At 43.8% G+C, this 22,764-nt stretch overlaps 2 protein-coding genes across 5 annotated transcripts in view; one reads left to right on the forward strand and one right to left on the reverse strand.

Moving 5' to 3' along the window:
* Nucleotides 1–166: 166 nt before the first annotated feature.
* Nucleotides 167–18,770, reverse strand: GTF3C4 (general transcription factor IIIC subunit 4). 2 transcript variants are annotated; one of them, XR_009702118.1, is made up of 6 exons: nt 18,341–18,770; nt 9,900–11,726; nt 6,550–6,680; nt 3,282–3,370; nt 664–1,758; nt 167–379 (listed from the first exon to the last, which is right to left on the reverse strand). XR_009702118.1 is itself a non-coding variant. In XM_061200899.1 (5 exons), exons 1-5 carry the CDS (start codon nt 18,680–18,682, stop codon nt 1,694–1,696), a joined length of 2,454 nt encoding a protein of 817 aa, XP_061056882.1. In that variant the 5' UTR covers nt 18,683–18,770; the 3' UTR covers nt 553–1,693. The 2 variants fall into 2 exon arrangements, 1 of the variants encoding a protein (XP_061056882.1); XM_061200899.1 differs by lacking the exon at nt 167–379 and having other exon boundaries at nt 553–1,758.
* Nucleotides 18,771–19,255: 485 nt separating this feature from the next.
* DDX31 (DEAD-box helicase 31) overlaps nt 19,256–22,764 on the forward strand; it is a 72,455-nt gene continuing 68,946 nt past the window's right edge. For all 3 annotated transcript variants that reach the window (XR_009702046.1, XM_061199711.1, XM_061199712.1), the window contains exon 1: nt 19,256–19,481. Coding sequence is in view for 2 of the 3 variants with exons in the window: in XM_061199711.1 (XP_061055694.1) it covers nt 19,386–19,481 (96 nt within the window). In the remaining variant the exon portion in view is untranslated. The remainder of the gene's footprint in view (nt 19,482–22,764) is intronic.

Below are 22,764 nucleotides of genomic sequence, written 5' to 3' on the forward strand. Positions count from 1 at the left end.
TTGTGTTCTTCCTGATTTTAATGCTGCCTGGCTCTCTTCCCTGACAATCATTTGAACATGCTGGACCCTAAAGTCTGGATAAACGCTCCTCTTGAAATCACCACCAAAATGAGAAAGATAAGCAGACGATGCCAGCAGAATTGAACAGCAGCAGAAATACAGAATTAAACACAGGAGACAGAAACGAAAATTTGAATGGGAAACAAAAGACATTTCAAAGCAGACTGTCTGGAAGTGCCTCTTAAGGGCTCTTGTCTCCAATACCTACGGACAGAGCAGGGAAGACACTAGGGGGAGAGAGGCTACAGGCGGGAGCGGGGTTTGTGTTACACGCTCTCCAAACAGCGAGTGTTTCTCAGTGAGGACAAAATGTCTTTCGCTAAGGATACAAAAATAAAAGCAAGAATAAGTGTTAGAATAAAGGCAAAATAGATAGCATTTAACATCACTTAAATTTCACATTCTGTATTTCCCATCCAACTTTCCAGAAATATGCACCATTTCAAGGTGAGTGCATTACAGTCCTGTTAATTAGCACCAATCCCTAGGATACTTATTTTAAAAATCCAAGAACACTGTAGTTCTAGAATGTCTATTTTTAATTTTAGGTTTTAAGACCAATTAACGTCTAACATCTCTTCTTAGCAGTCCACAGGAAAATACCTGTATTATAAATATCGAGGATCTTTGCAGAGAGAAGGAATTCCCAGCCTCTGGTCGACTGAGCTACACACACGATAGCACCAGAGCTCAAGGGTCCACACTTCTGAGCTGCCTGTCTCTTTCTGGAAGTCTCTAGACAGACTCGGGATATAAATGATACATCTGGAAATACCAACATTAAAAATATTAAATGTTTTAATTTAATACTAAAAGGAAAAAATATTGTTTTTCCTCTATGTACAAATATCTCACCAAGTTGTCACAGGTAAGTCTGAAGAGGGTTGTGACGCATGTGAACAGGAATATTTGACATCCTTATACCTGTGAAGGAGTCAGAGCAGGAAACTGATGACATGGGAGAGATCATTAAAAATAAGTCACAATTATTAACTTACAAGAGTCACCTGATCTTTTGACACATTAAAACCAACTTTAGTCTTGGCTTCAACCTCTTTCAAATATATAGTTTTAAGAAAATGTTTTCCATATGCATGAAAAACAAGTGGCAGGATGCAGATCTGCAGCTATTTGTTGAGAACAAAATATCAGGCCCACAGGTTGCTTCAGACACTTTAATATCTGTTGGGACACTGCATACCACGTACCAGGTAACTAAAGGTCCCTGGAACCACAAGGCAGTTCCAGACCAAGGCCAGGATTAAAAAGCCTAACTCGGCCCAGCAAGGCCCTTATCCATACTCCCTAGAAGGGACCATTCTGTTCTGAGAAATGACAGGGCATGCGTTTTGTTCAAACTGCTTCAGTCAAGACACTTGAAAAATAAGTGTTCCTCATTGGCAAGGAGTTGGGGGATAACGTTCATCTCAAAAGGACTTAAAATCTCTGCACTCAGTCACTTTAAAGACATCCTTTAGTCCGTGGAGACAGAGAACGCACTTCAGCAGTGAGTCCCCACGCCCTATGTACAGTCATGAAGGGCGCCTCTCCTCATGCACGTCCTAGCTCTTGGGGCTGGACGGCACTTTCCACAGCAGGGTACATGCCCTTTCCATCTTCCCATCGTGGACATTCAGAAGACAGGAGAATCACAGAAAGGGCAGGGGCTTTGCAGTAACCTCTTAATCCAGTCAGGATCTGCAAAAGTAAGACAAGCAGTATCGAGCGTAAACTTCAGAAAAGGCAATCAAATGGGATGAGCCCTGGATGGACCACAGTATTAAGGGATGGGCATTCTGGTCCCAGCTCTGTGTCCCTGGACAGAGCCCCTCACTACAACATTCTAGACGAGGTTGGACTAAATCTGTGGTTCCCAAAGCTAAGTGTGTGATGAAATAGGAAAATAAGGGTAATGAATGAATGTTTCATAAAACTAAATTTATTCTGTTTAAAGAAAGGACTATACTTTGTTCTGAGAGTATATCCTTCATACATGGATAATGTTAAAATACTCTTATAAAATTACAGTAACAGTAACTTTAAAAAATACATTACTTGGAAAAATAAAAACATGGCAACACTGTGTCAACACTTTTTCCCCCTTTTAAAAACTTCCCTGGTCTGTGAAATACTGTGCTCTACTGGTTAGTACTCTCCAGAGCTCAGCGATTCACATTCTTCCCAAGAGCTGTATGTGGCTCAACACAAAGTCAACTGGCAGGTGTGTTTTTTTTATTTGTTTCCATCTTTTCCTGATTTCCTGTCTAAATAGTATACCAATTCTCAATTGCAATGAGTGTTTAAAAGTCCCCCAAAATTTGCTTCAAAATAATCCAATAAGAGGAGGGAAGAGGGGGAGGACTACAGATGAAACATAAAAGGTCATGAGCTGGCAATTTTTGAAGTTGAATGATGGGTACATCAGAGTTTCTTATACTCTTTTTCTCTGCTTTTATGATTGCATTTTCCATAACAAAGAGTTAATACAGAACACAAGCTGCCAACACACCAACTTCTCAGAATTAGAGCTTCAGCCAGGTTAGAGCAAAAATCAATAAGGGTGTAGTTTTACACAGAACGTTTTGTTTTACTTGAGACCACAAATTACCCCCAAAGTGTACACAGGTGTATAATGGTGTCTAGTTAGCTCATTTGGTTAGTGTGATGTTAATGAACCTCAGGTCATAAACTGACATTCATGGGACTGTTTACATCACTAATTCCTGACTCACGTCTACGATCTTATTTCCAACTAGGTATGTCATAAATGTGGGCTTTGTCACCGGGGCTATCAGGAAAGAGAATACTGACCAACCCGAAAAAGAATCCCACCATGGCTACTAGAAGGATGACTGCAAGTGCACGTCCCTGTTTCAGCAATGCTGTCTTTGTATACGTTATCAGTTGCAGAGTTTTCCTTCAAATACTATATAGTCTATACAAGCCATCTAAAACAAGCTTTTTTGAATAAATGATTTGCTTGCAGTGACAGAACAGTAAACTGCAGCCCTACTTACTCACATACTAAAATGCAACAGGTATGTTAACGTGCCTATGCCAGTGATCATCTTTTAATTAGTTGTGGTTCATGATAATACCGCACAAGGAGCCTGCTCGCCACCCCTGATGGCGCGAGACTAAGCAGGATGGAGGACCTGGGGGTGCTGGCACGGTGCCGGCGTGCTCCAGCTCCCCCTCCCGCAAGCTGGGAAAGCACTCACCTTCCGGGGCTGGATGGCGGGCAATGCTGTCATGGAGCAAACACCTCCTGTATATCAAACTCTGGCAGGACTGGTACGTTAAGAAGCACCTGAAAGCAGACAGATTGCACCATCAGCTCTACTAAGGGTGGAAAGCAGCATAGTGTTGAAGGTAACTCACCACATACAGTTATTCTAAAACCACAAGTTAACTGAGTAAAGGGCAAAAATAGTTCACAAATGCATGGCGACAATGTATCCCTCTGCACAGGCCAGACCTACCCCACCCCACACTTAGTAACGGGGAAGCGTCCGTCAGGCTAAACCAAGAGATACAAAGCTTCTAATCCAGACAGTCACTGCAGCTTCTTTTTTTTTGCCATGTTTGCAGCACTGAGAAAGAATGTAGTCTGCTTACACCTGATTGTACTGTGAATTTTTCATATGTTAAAAAAAATCAATTATGTATTATACTGGAAACTATTCTTGTTAGTGATTTTTAAGATTAGGTATAAGCACTGTCTTTAAGAATCTGACAGCACAGTGGGGAAAACCTGAAAGATATCGAAGACAAAATTAATGGTGCAAAAAAAGAAGGGCCATGGACAAAAGCTCAGAGGTTCAATTCCATCCAATGACCATTCACTGAGCATCTGCCAGGACCAGGCAAATAAGGGAAGGTGGGCAGCAATGGGATATCAGAGAGAGCACTTGGGCTCTGCACGGAAGGTTTTCTGCAGGATAACAGTGTTTAGGATGAGCAACTAAGCAGTACAAAATACAAAGAGGAAGGGAGGTTGGGGGAAGGAATTCCAAGTAGGTTTACCTTGAGTAAAGACTTGGGTGTACAGGAAGAAAGATTATACCTGAGTGGGAGCAAGTACCCATTCTCACCGGGAGGAATTACACCCAGGTATTCTGGCACTAACTTCAGTCAGCAAAAATGAAAATAATTTTTGTGGAAGAAGCCATCTGAGAGACAACAATGTATAGTGGTTACACATGGAAACTCTGGAGCCAGAAGGCCAAGTTCTCAGCTCTGCCGCTAACCACCTGTGTGCCTCTGGACAAACTCAAACTTCCCCAGGCCCCAGTTCCCTCATCTGTAAAAATGGGAACAGTGGCGGTGCCCCTCGTGTGGCTCAGGACGCCTGTACCGCTTAGAGTCGTGCCTGGCACGCTGGCAGCGCCAGGCGCAAGTGGCTACTGTTACAAGGCCACTGCTATTACAAGCTTGTTTCCTCTTCTCCCCAAACACAAGGCGGAACAGTCAGATCAGAAGAAGTCTAGGGACACAGCAACGGCCGGGAAATCCAGACATCCATCAGTAAGAGAGGCAGTAATGGAGCACCCACACAGTGGAAAACTCTACAGCTGTTGAGAACGGGATCTATGTACTGATGTGGAAAACGCCCACAACATCTTGCTAAGAGAACACGCAAGTTGTTAAGGTAGTTATATGTAGCACAATCCTGTTTCTATTGGAAATAAACTTTAAAAACCTACTGAGTGCCTACCACACACCAGGCGTTGTTCTAGAAATAGCCATGAACAAAACAACCAAATTGCCTGTCTTCATGAACTTTCTATTCCATAGAAAGGAGAAAAACATAAAGTAAAAAAATATATTAAGTGGGACTTCCCCGGTGGTGCAGTGGTTAAGAATCTGCCTGCCAATGCAGGGGACACGGGTTCGAGCCCTGGTCCGGGAAGATCCCACATGCTGCGGAGCAACTAATCCCATACGCCACACCTGCTGAGCCTGCGTTCTAGAGCCCGTGAGCCACAACTACTGAGCCCGCACGCCACAACTACTGAAGCCCACGCGCCTACAGCCCGTGCTCCGCAACAAGAGAAGCCACCGCAATAAGAAGCCCGCGTCACGCAACGAAGAGTAGCCCCCGCTCGCGGCAACTAGAGAAAGCCTATGCATAGTAACGAAGACCCAACGCAGCCAAAAATAAATAAAATAAATTTATAAAAAAAAAAGAAAAGGTTCCTCATTTAAAAAAAAAAAAAAAAATATATATATATATATATATATATATATATATATATAAAGTGGTGATAACTGCTAAGGAGGAAAATAAAGCAAGGAAGAGGGATGAAGACTACATACTGAGAGGGGAGAGGGATGTCATCAGGTGTCACGATTTTAGGCAGTGTGGCCGGGAAGGAAGCCCTGTGGACACCAGCTGGAAGAGCACCCCGGGCAGAGAGGACAGCCAGTGCAGACGTCCAGGGTGGGAGGGGTGCTGCGTGTACCTGAGGAACAAGGAGGCCAGTGGACCTCGAGTGAAGTCAGCAAGCCGGAGAAAATGTAGATGAGATCAGAGAAGGGATGGGGGCCAGGCCATGGAGTCTTGACCACTGACTGGATTTTAGCTTTTACTCATCAGAAATGGGCAGCCACTAGAGAGTTTTGAGCAGAGGGGGTGACATGAGCTGATGAGGTCATAATAGGATCACAACCTCAGCTCTACTTAGAACAGCCTGGAGGGGGCAAGGAAAGACACGGAAGATGGGCTGGGAGATAACTATAATAATCTGGGCAAGAGATGATGGTGTCTTGGACCAGGGATGCAGAGGTGGAGGTAGCAAGAAAAGGCTGGATTCAAATTTGAAATGCCTTTAAAACTTCCAAACAGAGCAACTGAGTAGGTGCTTAGATATGAAGTCTGGACTGAAGGGGAGCGATTCAGACTAAAGCAATATGTTTAAGTCACCAGTGTACAGATGATAGGCGACAGCCCAGGGAGAGTGCTGACAGAAGAAAGACAGGTCCAAAGACGGACATCAAGGAGACACTGTGTCCAGAGGGCCAGGTGATAACAAAGCGCTTTAAGGAGGAGGAAGAGGGAGTGATCAGCTGCGTCACATGCAGCCCGTGGGGCCATAAGATGAGGGCACGCCAAGGTTCCCTCTTAAGAGTGAGACTGAGAAGACCTCTACCTTTTGTTAGAGTTAAACCAAACAGAGTACAGAAGCACTTTATATTCTGTTAACTTCAGCAGGTATTGCTTTTGTCATACTGATTTTTAAAAATTTAATGCTACTTCAAAGCAAAATAATATTACCAAAATAAATAAACCCCTATATACAAGAAGCAGAAAAAAACCCATCATTAAAGGGTGTCTTGCTTGAGTCAAATGGATGGTACAAAGCCCACACCAGGTTTTATAGTAGCAGCTTTTCTCCAACCTAATGACATGGGCAACATATACTTTGGATAAACACTTTACAGTGGTTTGTGTGACACAAAACTGGAAAATGAGCAAAAGCCGCTTACCGGAGCCAAATGTGGCCATTGGAACAGACCGCCTGTTTGCGATCTGTGAACGGCAAAATCTCTTTACACAAACTACAGTGCTCGGGGAAAGTTTGCTTGTTCATCTTCTTTGAGATGTGTCCGATCAGCACCTAGTAAGACAAAGCAGTCAGCAGTGTTTTGTGGTGAGTGCAGGGCTTCCCGACACAAAGGAGAAATGGAAAACTACACGGTATCTTACATAAGACAGGAGCTCTGCATCTCCACGTAGGCCCATCACGCTCTCTGAAAAGTAAAAAAGCTGGACCTTCAACTTGTGTCAACTGGCTGAGTACAATAAAATAAATTCATTCAGGCACCCTGTGACGACAGAGTGAACTTTACCCACTAAAGGAAAAACTGTTCTGAAAACACAAATCTTATTACTTGCCTTTAGTTGCTTCTGAAACAAGGACTTCAGAGTTCTGTTAGAAGACAAAGTATTCAGCTACACTTACGATGTTTTGACTTTAAGAAAGAAAAACATAATCTCTATAGGCAAAGTATCACGTGAAACACTAACTTTGTAGAACTATACAAATGTCTATTCCTTAAGAAAAGCTTACAAAGTAAAAAGATAATCAAGATTAAAAAATAATAATTTCCCCTTCTGATGGCCCAAAGACCCATGACCAATCTAGTCAGCCTGCAATTGGAGACCAACCGACCTCACAGCAGAGGCATGGCGGGACCCACCGTGGGAGTGGGAGAGATGGACCAGGCAGGCTCTAGGCCTTGGCCCTACTTCAGCTTTGCTTGTTTCTCTGCTTTGTTTATTAGAATTGCATCACTCCAAAAATGAAAGTCTGAAAAACACTGATCTACTTCATTATTTTGTTGGAAAAACACCTTTACCAGCTATATTACTGGGAGGCATGGGATACACCAATCCTTAAGAACCACCTTGTCTTACTAGCAGACAATGTCCTTCAAAGTTTTAATCCATTGACACTTAAGCTCTTGTGTAAGAACTTCTTAGTCTGCGATTCACTAAAATTAGTTCACTGAAGTTCTGAAGGGTATCTTAATAGCTCAAAAGGGTGTCTTACCTACTCTACATATAATTTACAAATTTAAATCCCATTAACTTTTGGCCTTTATGGCCTTGAAAATTCTAATTTATGGTCCCTTACAGCAGGGACAACCAATGTACTAGGTTTGAAAAGATTCATTTTTATGCACACAGTAGGATTTTACTTTATTTTTTAGATGTTGAAAACAAAATTTATTCCGTCTTTCAAAATATATGCATTTATTAAGAAAACTGTCCAATGGTTTACTGTCAGATTTCACAAGCAAGCTTCAAAGCAGGGGATAAAGAAAGTTATAAATTCCAAGTTACAAGTTAAGTGCTCTCCTTAGCCTTTAACTAGTAAACTCCAAAACAAAAAACATTTGTTTTACGCAGTAGGATTTTAAAAAATGAATGTATCGTTTTCAATCAAAACTCAGTTGCTGTAGATGGGCAGAAGTATAATCTTCCCTTCTTTAAATGGGCTCTGTTGGAACCAAGTAACTATGCTAAATGTAGCTTTCCATGCTCATGCAGCATCTGGACAATTATTCTGAATCACTGCCAACCAGCTTCCATTACAAATTCCCTAAAATGTTTTTGTTAATATTTTACGCTTATAACATCCCCTGCTAGGTCCTATGAACCAGTGATACCAGAAAACTCTTCCACACAATTTAGACCACGATGAAACAATTCTTAAAAGTTGACTTTCAAAGATGAAAAGTCCATTACATGAAGAGTACATCTTAACCACTCGAGTGTGAATGAAAGTACTGCCTGCCATATCAGTAAACAAAGGATGTTGCAGCCATCGAGCCATCACATTACAGCTGCCCATCGGTGAGCCCTGAGGGAACTCAGGATGGAGGCAGGATGCACCCCGCCCCCCCCCAGCTGTCAGCCACTACAGCCACCCCCGACGGTGCACCAAGGAGACTTGGGATGAGAAGCACATGGGGATACTGGCCCCATGTAGCTGAGGTGCACATCAAAGGAATGATTTCAGTGAGCCCACACTTTGCATCTTCCCATACATAGAAAAGCGCTCAATTTCTTAACTTCAGATATCTGGTTTTCCTTAATTAACAGTAACCTTTAATGCTCCAACTACCCTGGTCTTTGTTGCAACAACTCCAATATATCCTGGCTCCACCCCCTTGCCCCTTGGGAGCAGTCCCTCAGAGCTATCTGAGATGCTGTGTCCCAGGCTTAAGTCCTCAGTTTTGTCTGCCGAATAAAATGTAACTCTGAACTTTTAGGTTGTGTATTTTTTTTCAGTCAACATCAGATTGTTGCAAACATCCTTAAGAAATAATTTTAGGGGTGTACGGGTACACACACACACACACCTTTCCAACAAGAAAATGCAACAAGTGATTCGCGAATGGTTTAACATTAGGCACGAAGATATCTGAATTTATTACCTGCAATTAATATTTTAGATAAGACTTTAGGCAGTGAGAATAAATATCAATCTTCAGAGTAAAAAGAACCACAGATATCTGTGGTCCTGAATATTTTAGTATACAGTATGTTCCTTAAAGCACAATTCTTCAGGATTTTAGAAGCTGTTAGCTCAGGATTCCTGATTAATAAGTCTATATAACACTGAGCTACACAAAGTTAAATGATTTCTTTCCTGTAGGAATTCCCAGAACCCTTAGAAGGACGATGTACACTGGGAACCTTTAAGAGGAGTATAGAGTATGCAGTATTTCCCCAAGCTTGGAACCCTACTGTTCTGTCAGGGAACTTGAATTCTGTGAAATACATTTTGGATAATACTGTAAGATTGTTCAACCATCAAAATAAAGATTATCCCCAGTTTTTGTAACAAAACACAACAAAACAACAATGTATAAGTAATCATTTGTTTACCTCCTATGCCCTTCTAGACTAAATCAGAAGACCCCCTCGAGTACTATCAAATGGAAACAATCCCGGCCACAGTCCTCCCACTCCCCAAACCTTCTGCAAACAGGAAGGGAAAGGAGGGTGTGCCACACTTCCCCTGCTGGGTCTGCCCAATCACAACGCAGTCTGCTTCTGGAGCTCATCCGCAGCCTGGAAATCTCCCAAACCTTGCGTATCAATCAAGGCCACAGTGAGAGTAAGAACTGAAATATTCTTTGTGTGATATGAATATGCCCTATGCATTCATCTGTTTCTTATTTATTCTCCTGCACCTCAAATGCCAATCAATTACCTAAAAAATGTCAAAGCAGAAGTTGAGCTTTACGAATTAAGTTTAGGTCATTTCTTTCTCACAAGGAAAGCAGACTTTTCAGTTTCAGTGCTTTTGTTAATAAACACCTACCCGTGCGGTTCTGTCATCATACTCTTCATCAGACATTAAAAAGTTACAGAGTCCCCGGGTGGGGATGCTAGTGTTTTCTGTGATCCAGGTGTGCAGGTATACTTCGCCTAAGACTCGCTTCATGTGCTCCCGGGTCAAGTGCATTTCCACAGCTTCAATTTTCCCTTGGATTTCAAGGAGTTTCTCTTCCATTGGCTCTCGGCCTCCAATGTCTCCAGACTGAGTGAGTGAGTCATCTGTGGGGCCCTCCGGACCACCTTCTTTGCTCCTCTCCTGAAGGCCCTGCTTATTCGTCTGTTCGGAGGAAGTGCCTTCTTCCGGCTGCTCACCCTCAGCACTGCCCGTCCCAGGTGAGTCAACCAGTAAGATTTTTGAGTCCTCAAGGATGGGTCTGCATAAGGCTTCTGAAGCGGTTTTCTGCATCGACTGGTATAAAATCCTCAGGAGGAAGAGTTTGAAACGCCAAAAATAGGTGGCCCCACTGCTTTCAATCTTTTTTTCCAAAGCTTCTTGTAAAAACTGAGGGATATGTTTATCTTTTAAAATCTTCCAACGTACTAGGTCTATTAAATCTACCTGCTTAAAGAGATTTTGAACTGACGATTCCAGAAGCTGAGCAGCTGCCTCTTCAAAGCTCTTGAGAGTAACGAACTGAACCTGGTAGTTTTTGTTAACGGGATGGAGGCCGTTGACCATGCCCTCAGTGGTAATGACGGCCAGGTACGCACCAAAGGGGCTCACGGCTATCCCGTGTGTCCTCACTGAGCCAAACACATCCGAGAGTTTAATCAACTGGTGTTCAAACTTCAATGCAACATCTGTGAAAATGGGAATCAGCTGCCTCACCTTCCCATCACTGGAACAGGTATATACCGTCCCATTCTGCTTGTCTGCAGTCATGGAGACGATCGGCAGTGAGTGCAGGCCTGTGACGTGAGAATTGTGAACATTCAGACCTGCTTTGGAGATCAGAAGAAGACACCAAAACACATAGGGTCCTCTTGCGGCCACCACTAAGCTACAACTACACTTCTGGTAAGGGTGATACAGCGGTACACACTTGATGCTCTGTACTGGCAACTGGTCCATTTCTTTCCACAAGACGACAGGCTGCCTTAACGTGAAATAGCCTTTAACTGCTTTGAGATTGACAGGAAGAATTTTTACAGGTCCAAAAGCACTCCCCACAATAAGGCCGCTCATTTTCCGATTATTGTGCTCATATTCCCACCAAAACAAAACACTAGGAGAGTTGATTCCTGACTCAATTGTGTTGCATGAAGAGATAGATTCCTTTCCTACAAACGGTAGCTGAAACTGCCACACAGCAATGTTACCGTTTTCAAAGAGGACGGCCAGGAGCACGCTGCCCACGTCGCGGCACTCGTTGTTATGCTTGACCTGCTGAGTGGTACAGATGCCTGACCACTCCATCCTGACTGGTGTCTGCATGCTGTGTCTCCTCTGAAACTCAGCAAAATCCCTGAGATTCCCTTCTGGGGCCTCACTTTTAGAGAACCTGTAACTGGTCTCATAAAGACGTTCTCCATAAATCTCCGTCAGATCGACCAGCTGGACCCACTGCAGTCTGTTGAGGTTAGCCTGGATGGTCAGGCGATTGTCCATGGTCAGTGCTGCCAGGAGGCACCTGCCATTAGCATCACAGCCCATGGGGGACCAGCTAGTGTACTTGAATCCTCTCAATGGTGGCAAAGCCTTCCCCTCAGGGTTGAACACCCTGTCCAACATGAAAGTCTGACTGACTGTGGGGTCTTCAGAGGTGGCAAATTTCTCCTTACACTCAGCAACTTCCGTTTTTGAGCCAACCTGAAAATAAGAGATATAAAAACTATCAGATAAATATTTCACTCTAAGAGGACTATATGTACATTGCTTAGGGTGAATTAACTGATTCACATAAATACATAAATCAGTTACATGTTTACATATTATAAATATGTAAAACAGTAATTTGATATCAGTTCCGTTAATTTTGGCATGACATGCATTTAAAAGATCAAGCACATGTCTAAAACTAAATGAGCATTCACTCAGGAAATGGCAATTGTTTTTTAAGGGTCAGAATAAGTGCTGTCATTATTCATAGGCTCGTTCCCACATTGTCCTCAGAATTGACATACGCCGTAGCGATGACAGAGATGTACTTGATTCTAAACAGTCAGCTAAGCATTCTGCTGAACTAGTCACAGAACAATAAAGGAGAAAGTCATGAAAAAACATCTATCTATATGCATCTTTGATACAATTAGATGTTTGGATTTTTAACAGTACTTTTGTAATACAAATGTCAGCTCTTAAGTTTTCTACCTAAAATTTCATTTACAAATTAAGCTGAGAGCCAACTCCAACAGTTCTGTCCACTGTTTCCTTCTTTTCTTTTCTTTTTTTTTTAAATTAATTAATTTATTTTTATTTATTTATTTTTGGCTGCGTTGGGTCTTCGTTGCTCTGTGCGGGCTTTCTCTAGTTGCGGTGAGCGGGGGCTACTCTTCGTTGCGGTGCACAGGCTTCCCACTGCGGTGGCTTCTCTTGCTGTGGAGTACGGGCTCCAGGCCCATGGGCTTCTGTAGTTGTGGCACGTGGGCTCAGTAGTTGTGGCTCGCGGGCTCTAGAGCGCAGGCTCAGTAGTTTTGGCGCACGGGCTTAGTTGCTCCGTGGCATGTGGGATCTTCCCGGACCAGGGCTCAAACTCGTGTCCCCTGCATTGGCAGGCGGATTCTTAACCGCTGCGCCACCAGGGAAGTCCCTGTCCACTGTTTCTATAGAATAATGTCCACTGCCGTTAGACTATTTGCCGTTCCCTGAACACTCCCACTCTGCCTTCCCTGGCTCCCTTGTGTAGAATGCTCTCGTTCCTCCTATCTGAATCCCATCCCTCCTACCAGGTCAAACTCTATGAAGCCTTCTGAGATCGTTCTAGCTTTCATTCATCTCTCCCTCCACCAAGTCTGTAACATACATGAGCAGTGCTATTTATTTAATGTCTAGGTGTACAATGGTGAGCTCTTTAGAAAGATTTTAAAGGGACATTAAAGATAGAGGAGAGATAAATGACCAAAAGAAAGTGGTCCAGAGCTATAAGAAAATAGCCAGAAAGGCTAAAGCCAAAAAAGAACACAGGTCCATTAAAATATGGTTTCTGTTATGTCAGAAGCAGGAAGAAGAAAGGGACTTGAACCACTGTCTTTAGAGAAATGGATAACAGAGAAAGCAGAATCTTTCGATTCCTTTTTAGTGTCAATCTTCTTTTACATAGAGGCTGATCTTTAAACGGGAAAGGGTAGATTAAACATGATTAAAAAGGAACTCAAGCCTAAATATACATGGATATAACAAAACTCACTTTAAATCCCCAAGCCCAGAGGAATTACACTCCTGAATACAGAAAGACCTTGGAAGATGAACTCAGAACCATTACATTCCTTGATAAAGCTTGGACAACCAGAGATGTGTCAGAAAACCATAACGCAACAAATAGTTAACTGCTAAATTGCATAATAAATAAGCACATAAAATGAAAGGTGAAGTCCAACAAATGAATTAGAAGACTAACTTTTCCTAAAGTGTGTTAACCAGAACATCACTCCCCTAAATTGCCCCTTGAAAAAGAGGTCTATAACCAAATAAGTTTTGAAAATGCTATATATTATACATTATTCCCCCTTCAAGAGTTACAGCCAGGGAGCTACTGAAGAGACTTATTTAACCAGAGTTATCCAAACTTTTATTTTTATTTACTTATTATTATTTTTTTTTTACCATTTTTAAAAAATTGGGGTATAGTTGCTTTACAATGTTGTGTTAATTTCTGCTGTACAGCGAAGTGAATCAGCTATACGTACACACATATCCTCTCTTTTTTGGATTTCCTTCCCATTTAGGTCACCACAGAGCATCGAGTAGAGTTCCTTGTGCTATACAGAAGGTTCTCATTAGTTACCTATTTTATACATATTAGTGTATATATGTCAGTCCCAATCTTCCCCCCTTGGTGTCCATACGTCCAAACTTTTTTTTTTAAACAATAGAACCTTTCGGGGGGCTGTCATCTCTGGAAATTGTGTCTTGGGCAGTGTATCTTGATTTTAGGGTAGTCTCTTGGATACACCTACAGACATGCTGGAGAAATACAGACTGGAAATTCCAATTAAATACAGGTGTCACTGGCTAACCTGTTAATAAAACAATGCTAATCAAAGCCCAGAGCTTTGGATGGGTATATAAAATTTGAGTAAAAATCTGTCCTGTGATGCCAGACTGCCTGGATTCAAATCCTGGCTCTATCATACACTAGCTCTGTGACCCTGAGCAAACTGTTTAAACCTTCTGGCTTTAATTTCCTCGTCTATAAACAGTATAATAATACACGTTCTCATAGAGTTTGGAAGGTTAATTAAGTCAATGTATGTAAAGCACATACTAATAAATACTCAATAAATGTCATCTATGATGACAATTATTAATACTCTCTGAGGATTAAGTAAATGTTAATGAGACCTAATAAAAGTATGTAAAATGCAGGGTAGATAGGTATTAAGTTGTCCACCAAATGAAGGGTAGATATAAAATTGTTCACCAAATCCCATAATCCTGTAAACTAAGCAATAATCCTCAGACTAGGACAATTTACTATTACAGTAAAAGCTACTATAGAACTGAAAGTAAACTTACAGAATGTATAACCCCAAGCAGCAGCACAGAATGAAATAAAGGAAGCTCAAGCTTGGTCCTACTCACTGCAGGAAGAATCCTTGACGGAATGGAGAGCAGTGTGGATGTCAGCCAGTAGGGAAAATCCTTAGGGTTTTTTGTACAGTAATTTCTAATATGTTAGGTAGTTTGAATCAGCCTACTGCACCTCCCCTCAACTCTCCATATCACAAAACTAGTTAACAAATCAAAACAAGTACTCAGATGCCCTAGGAGCATACCAGTTAAGAGTCCAGCTCCCAGAGGCTGACCCCCAGCCAATCATTTGACTATCACTATCCTGTTCCTAGTTGGCCACTATTACAACTAATAGCTACGTACTTTGTAAGCACCTAACAAATAAAAACTCATTTGAAGCTATTAGACAGAAAACTTCTTGAGGGCAGGAACATAATTCCAAAGACAGGAAATAGTTATTTAACTTAATGTAGTAGATGGAGTTAATATTACTAACATTAACAACTGATACAAATTAGTTATGCACATATTATTAGAATTTAGAACTGTGTACAACTAGATGATTCATTAAATCAGCAGTCCAATGGGAAAAGAAATTGCAACTTATTCTTTTTTTTTTAATTAATTAATTTATTTTTGGCTGCGTTGGGTCTTCGTTGCGTTGGGTCTTCGTTGCGGTGTGTGGGCTTGTCATTGCGGTGGCTTCTCTTGTTGCGGAGCACAGGCTCCAGGCACGCAGGCTTCAGTAGTTGTGGCACACGGGCTCAGTAGTTGTGGCTCGCGGGCTCTAGAGCGCAGGCTCAGTAGTTGTGGTGCATGGGCTCAGATGCTCCACGGCATGTGGGATCTTCCCGGACCAGGGAAGGCAGGCAGATTCTTCACTGGCAGGCAGATTCTTAACCACTGCACCACCAGGGAAGTCCGCAAACTTATTCTTAAGTCACTATTTTATTGCTTTTCAGATTTATATCATTCACCTTTATATCACGTAACCTCAGTGTCCAGGACAGTAACTTGCAAATAGCAGATAATATGTCAACTATTATTTAACTGCATATTTTCCTGAAAAAATTCATAATCTAAATAACGATCAGACAAAAGCTTCAAAGAGGTTTAGTATCTACCTTCTAGCAGTGCTACATACTGAAATCTAGGTTGCAGAATGTCCATCTTTCATGTTAGAGAGAGCTGGACAGCACCAAGTAGATTTAAATCCACAGGGACTGTCAACGGGTCGTGCAATCAAAGTACAGATAGAGACTTCTTTACATTCCTACCATTAGTCCAGTTTTATCCCACAGAAGCCTCTTTTAGAATTGCAGGACAACTCAGCATTCATTCACCAGGCAGTGCTAGGCTAGTAAGACTGCTAATTGATTGGTGGTTTCTGTGATGTGCATACCGAAGAACAGTGCAGAAGGGGAAGATGCCACTAATTAATTTCAGGAAAGCAATCCATTACCAGAGGGATATATAAAGATTTCCTATTACTCATTTTTCAGGTGTGGAACCAACGACAGAGTCAAATTTTTATCGGAATACAGTACTATAAATAACTTCATATCCACAGCCATAGCATTAACCCAGACTCCTTCCTTCATACTTGTATGACTATTTTTTAAATTGAGCATTTACAGTGTGCCAGGAACTGTGCTAAATAATTACACATGTGTATGTATGTACATGTATGTACGTATATAAATATATATTTAACTGAATCTTCCAAAAATTCTAAACAAGGTAGGTTTTATTACCCTCCTTTTATAGATAGGCCTATCTTGCTATCTGGTGCCAAAGTGCAATCTCTTAACCGCTCTTTTATACTGACCCCAACAATCATCTACTTGCCTCTAGGCCAGCCAGATCATATTCCTGAGCCACACCAGGTCAGTCCACGTCTACGATATTGTAACAGCACTTTAGGCCTTCCTAGATTGAAGTCAACCATCTCAGACTGACCTTCAAAGTTCCCAAATTGGCCTCACTTTACTTCCTCTGACTCTCTAGGAAAGCTACTTGAACTCAACTGTTGACCCATCATTATTTACACAAACAGCAGCAAGTTATACTCATGATTTACATGTATGTGCGTGAGATGGGCACCTCATTCCTGCCATCTGGATGACCCTTTCCTCTGGAGGACTTCTTACAACCCAAACCCTACCTTTTTTAAGGTCTGCTGCAGATTCACCACCAAATAACTTTCCCTGATAAAAGCATCTCGCTTCACTATTCCTTCCTTTCTTTAAATTCTCTCTGCTAAAGTATTAAATCTCTACCATATTGAGACACACACTTAAGATTTTCTCTAGCTGATGTGCATATGAACATCCTTAGCAACAGTAAGTTTCTTTTCAGCAGAGGATACACCTTTTAAAACCCCTTTGTTCTGCCTCCCTCCTTGAGTGTTTCTCAGTTCCGCAGCATTACGAACATCTATCCACCCGATTGGTTATACTTGAATCAATTTGTTCACATCTTGTCCAAGATCTTAGAAGGCTTAGTCATACAGGTTTACCAATGATCCAATTCAACATCAAATTATCAGTTTCAAACTTGGATTAAGTATCCTAAAAAGTGGTGTGGGTTCCCTGAACTCTACCCAGTTAGTGATTCCTATTTTAAATGGCTGTGCAGGGTAAGAGTTTTTTTAAAAAAACTTCAAGTTCACAAAAATACGTTCTCTTTATATAGATACATAGCCTTACAACGTCTATCACTACCTATTATTACATTGTTATTTGTTCACGACTTGCGAAAAGAAGGTAAGCTCCATGAGGACAGGGACTTTGTTTTGTACAATGCTTTACTTCCAGAACCTAGATTGGTGCCTAGCTGATACATAGTGGTATTCAAATATGTGTTGAAAGAATGAATATACACTTTGCCACATATATGCATACAGATCTATAAAAGAAACAGCGAAAGTTTTAATACTTTTAAACCACTAAAATGAACAATACGACTTACTACTTAAAAAAAAACTTGCAAATGGTGATGACAGAACAATAAAACTTCAGGAGCCCTAAAGTTCTGAAGGCAAACTTAGTTAATATGAAGCCGAAAGCACTAAATTTACACGGAGATCTCGGGCTTTAAGTTTAAGAACTGCACTTATTTTCCAGAGACTTTATTTTTCGTTCTACATCCCAAAGCCTCTTAGTTATTGAAGAAAAACTGGAGTACTAACCCCGACATCCAGTATTTATGCATCTGCGCAAGATGAGAAGCAAGGACCATTCATAATAAAGCCACTGAAACAGTTAAAACAATGGAAAGAACCAATTTTTCTCCTCTAAAGCAAAAGAGGCGCAAGAGGAGGGCACAACACAGTAAACAAAGCCAGCCAAAGGCCTCGGGGAGCAAGCCCCAGACAATAGGAGCCACGGTAGAGGCAGGTCTGGGGTTGGGTCAACAGGGGGTGGAGCCTCAGACAGCACCGAGGAAAGAAATCGGCGCCTGCAGCCGGCCAGACGCTGGGGCAAAGGGAAAGCCTGGCTCCGAGAGGGACCTCCCGAGATGTGTGCGTGTGCGTGTGCGTGTGTGTGTCGGGAGTGGATGGGTGACCCGGGAAATCGGGCGTAAACGGCTGGACGATTTTTTGTTTTTTAAGCTACCGTGACCCTAAGCGCTGGAGGCGAGGAGGGGAATCCCCGGACTAGGCGTGGGCTGGGATTCCCCAGGGACCCGTGACGCGGCCGCGGGAGGGGAGCAGGAAGAGACCCCAGGGCTGCGGCCCGGGGATGACTTACTTTGAGAAAGCAGCTGTTGAGAGGCGCAGGCACCGAGGTGCGGTGGATAACCAGGTCCTGGCCCGGGTTGTGCACGTCGCAGATGAGCTCCAGCACAGCGATGCTGCGGGCCGTGGACACCGACACGCGGTGGTCATCGGACCACACCAGCGGCTCCAGGCCGCTCACCGCATACTGCAGCTTCACCGCCGGTTCCCGCCGAGTCACCAGGAGGCGGAACGCGGTGCTGGGCCCGGGGGCCGCGTCCGCCCCCGGCTCCCTCCCGCCCGCCTCGCCTTCCTTCTCCTCGGGTGGCGCAGGTCGGTCGACCGCGGGCCCCACCCGGGCCTTGGCCGTATTCATCTCTCCTCGGATGCAGAAGCCGGACCCCGGGCGCGCCAACCGCGCGTCGCCGTCCCGTTGCCGCCTCCCGCACCGCGGCCGCCGGCCCCCAGCGTCCCCTCAGGCCCGGAGCGCCGCTGAGCCAGGAAGGACCCCGCCGTTGCTAGGCGACCCAGCCCTGCCAGGTGGCCAAGGCGCTGCCTGTAAAAAACGCTACTCCTCTGCTGGCCAGACAGAAGCGCCCGGGCTGGACAGCGAGTGGGCGAGGGGCAGGGACACCCCCCCCCCCAGCCCCCGCCGCGGCGTGATCAATCCCCAAGCCCTTTTAGGGACCTCCCGGGGCAACTAAGGTGATGAGGGAACAGTAACCCGGCGGCAAAGGAAGGAAACATTGGTTCGATGGGGCACGCCTCTTGTTTCTCAAAGGAATTCAAAGAACTGCACGGCATGAACTGTGGGGTTGAGTGTGACTTGACACCCCCTGCCATAGGCCAGGCCACGAGGGACGCCAAACGGGGCGGCCGCCTCGCCCTGGGGCCCCGGGGCCGCGGCTTCAGTCTCTAGTGGCGCGCGGCCGTGTGTTCGCGGGCTCCTCGGGACCCGGAAGGCGCGCGGGCGCAGGACCCGGCGGGGCAGCTACGCGGGGTCCTCGCGCACGTCTCACGTGGGTCCGAGCGGAGTGGCGGTCCCGGTTCGCGAGGTCTCGACTCGCCTCTCCGCCGGCATGGCAGCAGCCGACGGAGTGCTACCCCACGTTCCCGAGTCCCGGGCCGCCGTCCCCACGACGTCCTCCAGACCCCGCCCAGCCCAGTCGAGGCGGGTGAGTTCTGACCCGGTTTCGGATTCGTTCGCACCCGGGGCCGCGGCGCGCCGGGACCTACCGCCTTGCCTCTCGGTCGGGGTTCGAATTACTTGCGGAGTTAAGAGGGGAAAGTCAGATATCGGGCAGCTCCTGGAGGAGTCGCTGAGCAACACGTGCCTGAGACCGGGACACCATTCTGCGGAGACGTTCTTGGAGGGAGCGGAGCGGGTGTAGATGGGCGGGAGCTGGGGCGGGCTGCTAATTGGAGGCAGGGATCTGAGACTGTCACTCGGAGAAGTTAGGAACTGACGCTCGCGCGAGAGGCCCAGCTTGTCACTTACCAAGCGCATCTCTAAACTTTCAGCCGCCCTTTTCTCGACTCTAAGGGTCGTTTGTTTCGGGAATGAGGACTGGAGACTAGAAATTTCTTTGAAGAGTTTTCAAAACTGGGGTGTATTTTCATCCACGTGCAGTGAAGGGGGAAAAGAAAATACAACTCTTCAATATAATCCCCTCATTAAGTGAGAAAAAGATGCCTTAAATTCAACCCAAGCCAGAGCTGAAAATTGGTTTAGGATGGTTGGCTTAGCTCCTAGGAAAGAGGAGGGCTGCAGGGCAGAAATCTGTTGGAAAATCATGTTGCCTTAATGACCAGGAAGGTTACAGTTTGGTGCCAAGGAAAGTGTGTGTGTGTGTGTGTGTGTGTGTGTGGCCGGGGGGCGGTTCTCGAACAAGCATCACTTAATGCCATTGAAAAATTGCCAAAGTTCGGTTCAGTTCCTTTCAACCAATGTGGTGACGCTGAAACTCCTTGAGTTCATATAAGCTTACATCAGCTCATACCCACTGTCTGGATTATTGTCTAGATTTTTTTTTAGTGATAATCAACTTCAGGATTTAGAGGCTTGTAAGGACTTTTCAGCTGGGTGGTGTTGTAGCTGCATCTGTGCCGAGGGGGCGGGGAAGTATCAGTACCAAAGAGCCAATTGGGAACGTGGAATTTGGAGTGGGACAGACCTGGGATTTGACCTTGCAACATGCTAGCTCTGTGACCTTGAAGAAATTACTTCACCTCTCTGATCCTCACTTTTCCTATCCATAAAATGAGACCAATAATTTCTACTTTATATAAGGCTATTATGAAGATTAAATGAGATGATATACATAAAGACTCCATACGTTTTCTGGCCCATAGGAGCACTTAATACATGTAAATTATTTTTAAAAAAAGTCATATTGGCTCCACTTTGGGTCATAGAATTGCTACATCAGGAGGTCAGTAGAATGCTTGTGTCATGTACATGCCTAGTAACTAACACATAGAAAGCACTTAGTAACACTTTGTGGAGTGAGTTGAATAAATAAATGTAAGCTATCTGGTTTTATGATTGCTTGAACCACTGTGTCAAAAGGCTGTTAATCAGGTGATGATAACTGTCTGCAGTGGCCTTGTCTGCACCTACATATTTGTTTATGTCTTGAATGAGAATTATGTATATGCTGATCAAATTTGCTAGTAGCCTGAATTTGGGTTGAGTAGCTCATATACTGGACTTGGAAAGACCTTGACAGCTTAAATTATTCTCTGTCTAATGCTATGCAGAATGTTTTTTCTAAAAAAAAAAAAAAGAGAAGAAAAAAATACAAATTTATTGTAGGAAATTTGGAAAGTAGATTAAAAAAAAAAACAAAACCCACCCATGATTGTCCTACTCAGAGATAACTCTGGGTAACATTGTGGTATATATCCTTCTGGAAAACAAGCAGAACAAAATTGGGATCAAACTATACATGATGTTTTCTAACCAGACAGGATACATTTTCTAACCAAACAGGATACATTTTCTAACCAAACAGGATACATTTACTAGATGGTGTTGTAGCATTGTTCTTAGGAACCCAGGGCGTAGAACTAGTGTCTGGGCAAAGCCTTGATCCCTCAGTGATCCTGGGGCAGATTACCTCACTTCTCTGCCTCCGTGTTCTCATCTTAAAATGGGATGATGCCAGTACCCTATGGATAGATGACATCATTCATGTAAGTATTTAGCATACTCCCTGGTGTATAGTAACTACTGAATATGTTTGTTAATATCAAAGACATGGCATGTAGACTGTTAGGGCGGGATGGACCCTAGAGGTCACCTGCCATAATCCCCTTATTATGCAGGTGGGGGAGCAGACTCAGGGACTTGCTTATTTTTAGAAGATCCAGATGTGTCCCTGCTCTTCTCTGCTCACATGCCACCTCATGAAGCATTCCTGTATCTTTGCCTCCCTTCCCCTCGCTGTGGGCCATGGTAGTCTTACTTCATGTTTTGTACCCAAATAACCCTTTGTCCATACCTCTTCTGTAGTACAAATATAGGTTTGGATTTGCGATTTTACACTTTTGTCTCTTCCACTAGTCTGTGACTTCTTCAAGGGCTTGTCTAATCTTTGTATCTTCAGAACCAAGCTACTTGACGGTGGTCAGTTTTTTAAATGAATGTGTTGTGGATGCTGGTGGGGTGCGGGGGAACTAACAAGTAGAATAGATCCAGATCACGGAAAAGGGTAATTCCATCCCGTGTTATTCATTAATCTTACAATTATTTATTGAGCACTTACTTTGTGCCAGACGTGGTCCTGTGCAGGGAATTCAGTGCTATCTGGGACAGGCTTGTCCATTTCTTCCAATCTAATGGGGAAGACAGACATCACACAATGAATTACGTGCTATATTTATTATTTTACTGAGTGCGGCAAAGGAGAATAAGGGTGCCAGGAGAGCCAAGAACAGGCACCCCGGTTTGACAGGTGGAGAGAGGTCAGGAAAGGCTCTTCTGAGGACGCAGCAGGTAGCCCTAGATCTGAAGAATGAGTATGAGGGGAGGGCTGGGGACATGGGTGTAGGAGTAACATGTGCAAAGGCCCTGAGGAGAGAAGGAGCTTGGTACATTCTAGGAATTTAAGGAAGTCCAGGACAGCAGAGGGTAAAGCTGAGACTGGTGAGATGGGCAGAGGTTAGATTCTAAAGGGCTTTGTAGCTCGCATTACACATTTTCAATTTTAGCCGAGCAATGGAAAGCCTGCCTGATACTGTGCTTAACTCGGAACACTTGCCTTTTAGAGAGAAGTTGACATGGGAATAAAGAGTGACCGGGATGGTAAGGGATCTAAAGTTTGTGTCCTGTTTGGGATATTTAGTCCAAAGAAGGAGGAAAAAGAGGAGTTCTGTGATGAATGAAGGAATGTTACATACAAGAGTTGCTGCAGAAAGCAAACTGCAAACTAGTAGATGGATCTTCCAGGAGACAGG

Source organism: Eubalaena glacialis, chromosome 9, assembly GCF_028564815.1.
Source record: "Eubalaena glacialis isolate mEubGla1 chromosome 9, mEubGla1.1.hap2.+ XY, whole genome shotgun sequence".
Lineage (NCBI taxonomy): Eukaryota > Metazoa > Chordata > Mammalia > Artiodactyla > Balaenidae > Eubalaena > Eubalaena glacialis.

Bases quoted from the DNA above. Each gene is read 5' to 3' on its own strand.
- GTF3C4 (XM_061200899.1), bottom strand. From the start codon at position 18,682: ATGAATACGGCCAAGGCCCGGGTGGGGCCCGCGGTCGACCGACCTGCG. The intron at 6,681-9,899 runs GTAGGTGTTTAT...TTGTCTTACTAG, and splicing joins ATGATGACAGAACCGCACGG to GTGCTGATCGGACACATCTC. The intron at 3,371-6,549 runs GTAAGCGGCTTT...GTCTGCTTTCAG, and splicing joins AATGGCCACATTTGGCTCCG to GTGCTTCTTAACGTACCAGT.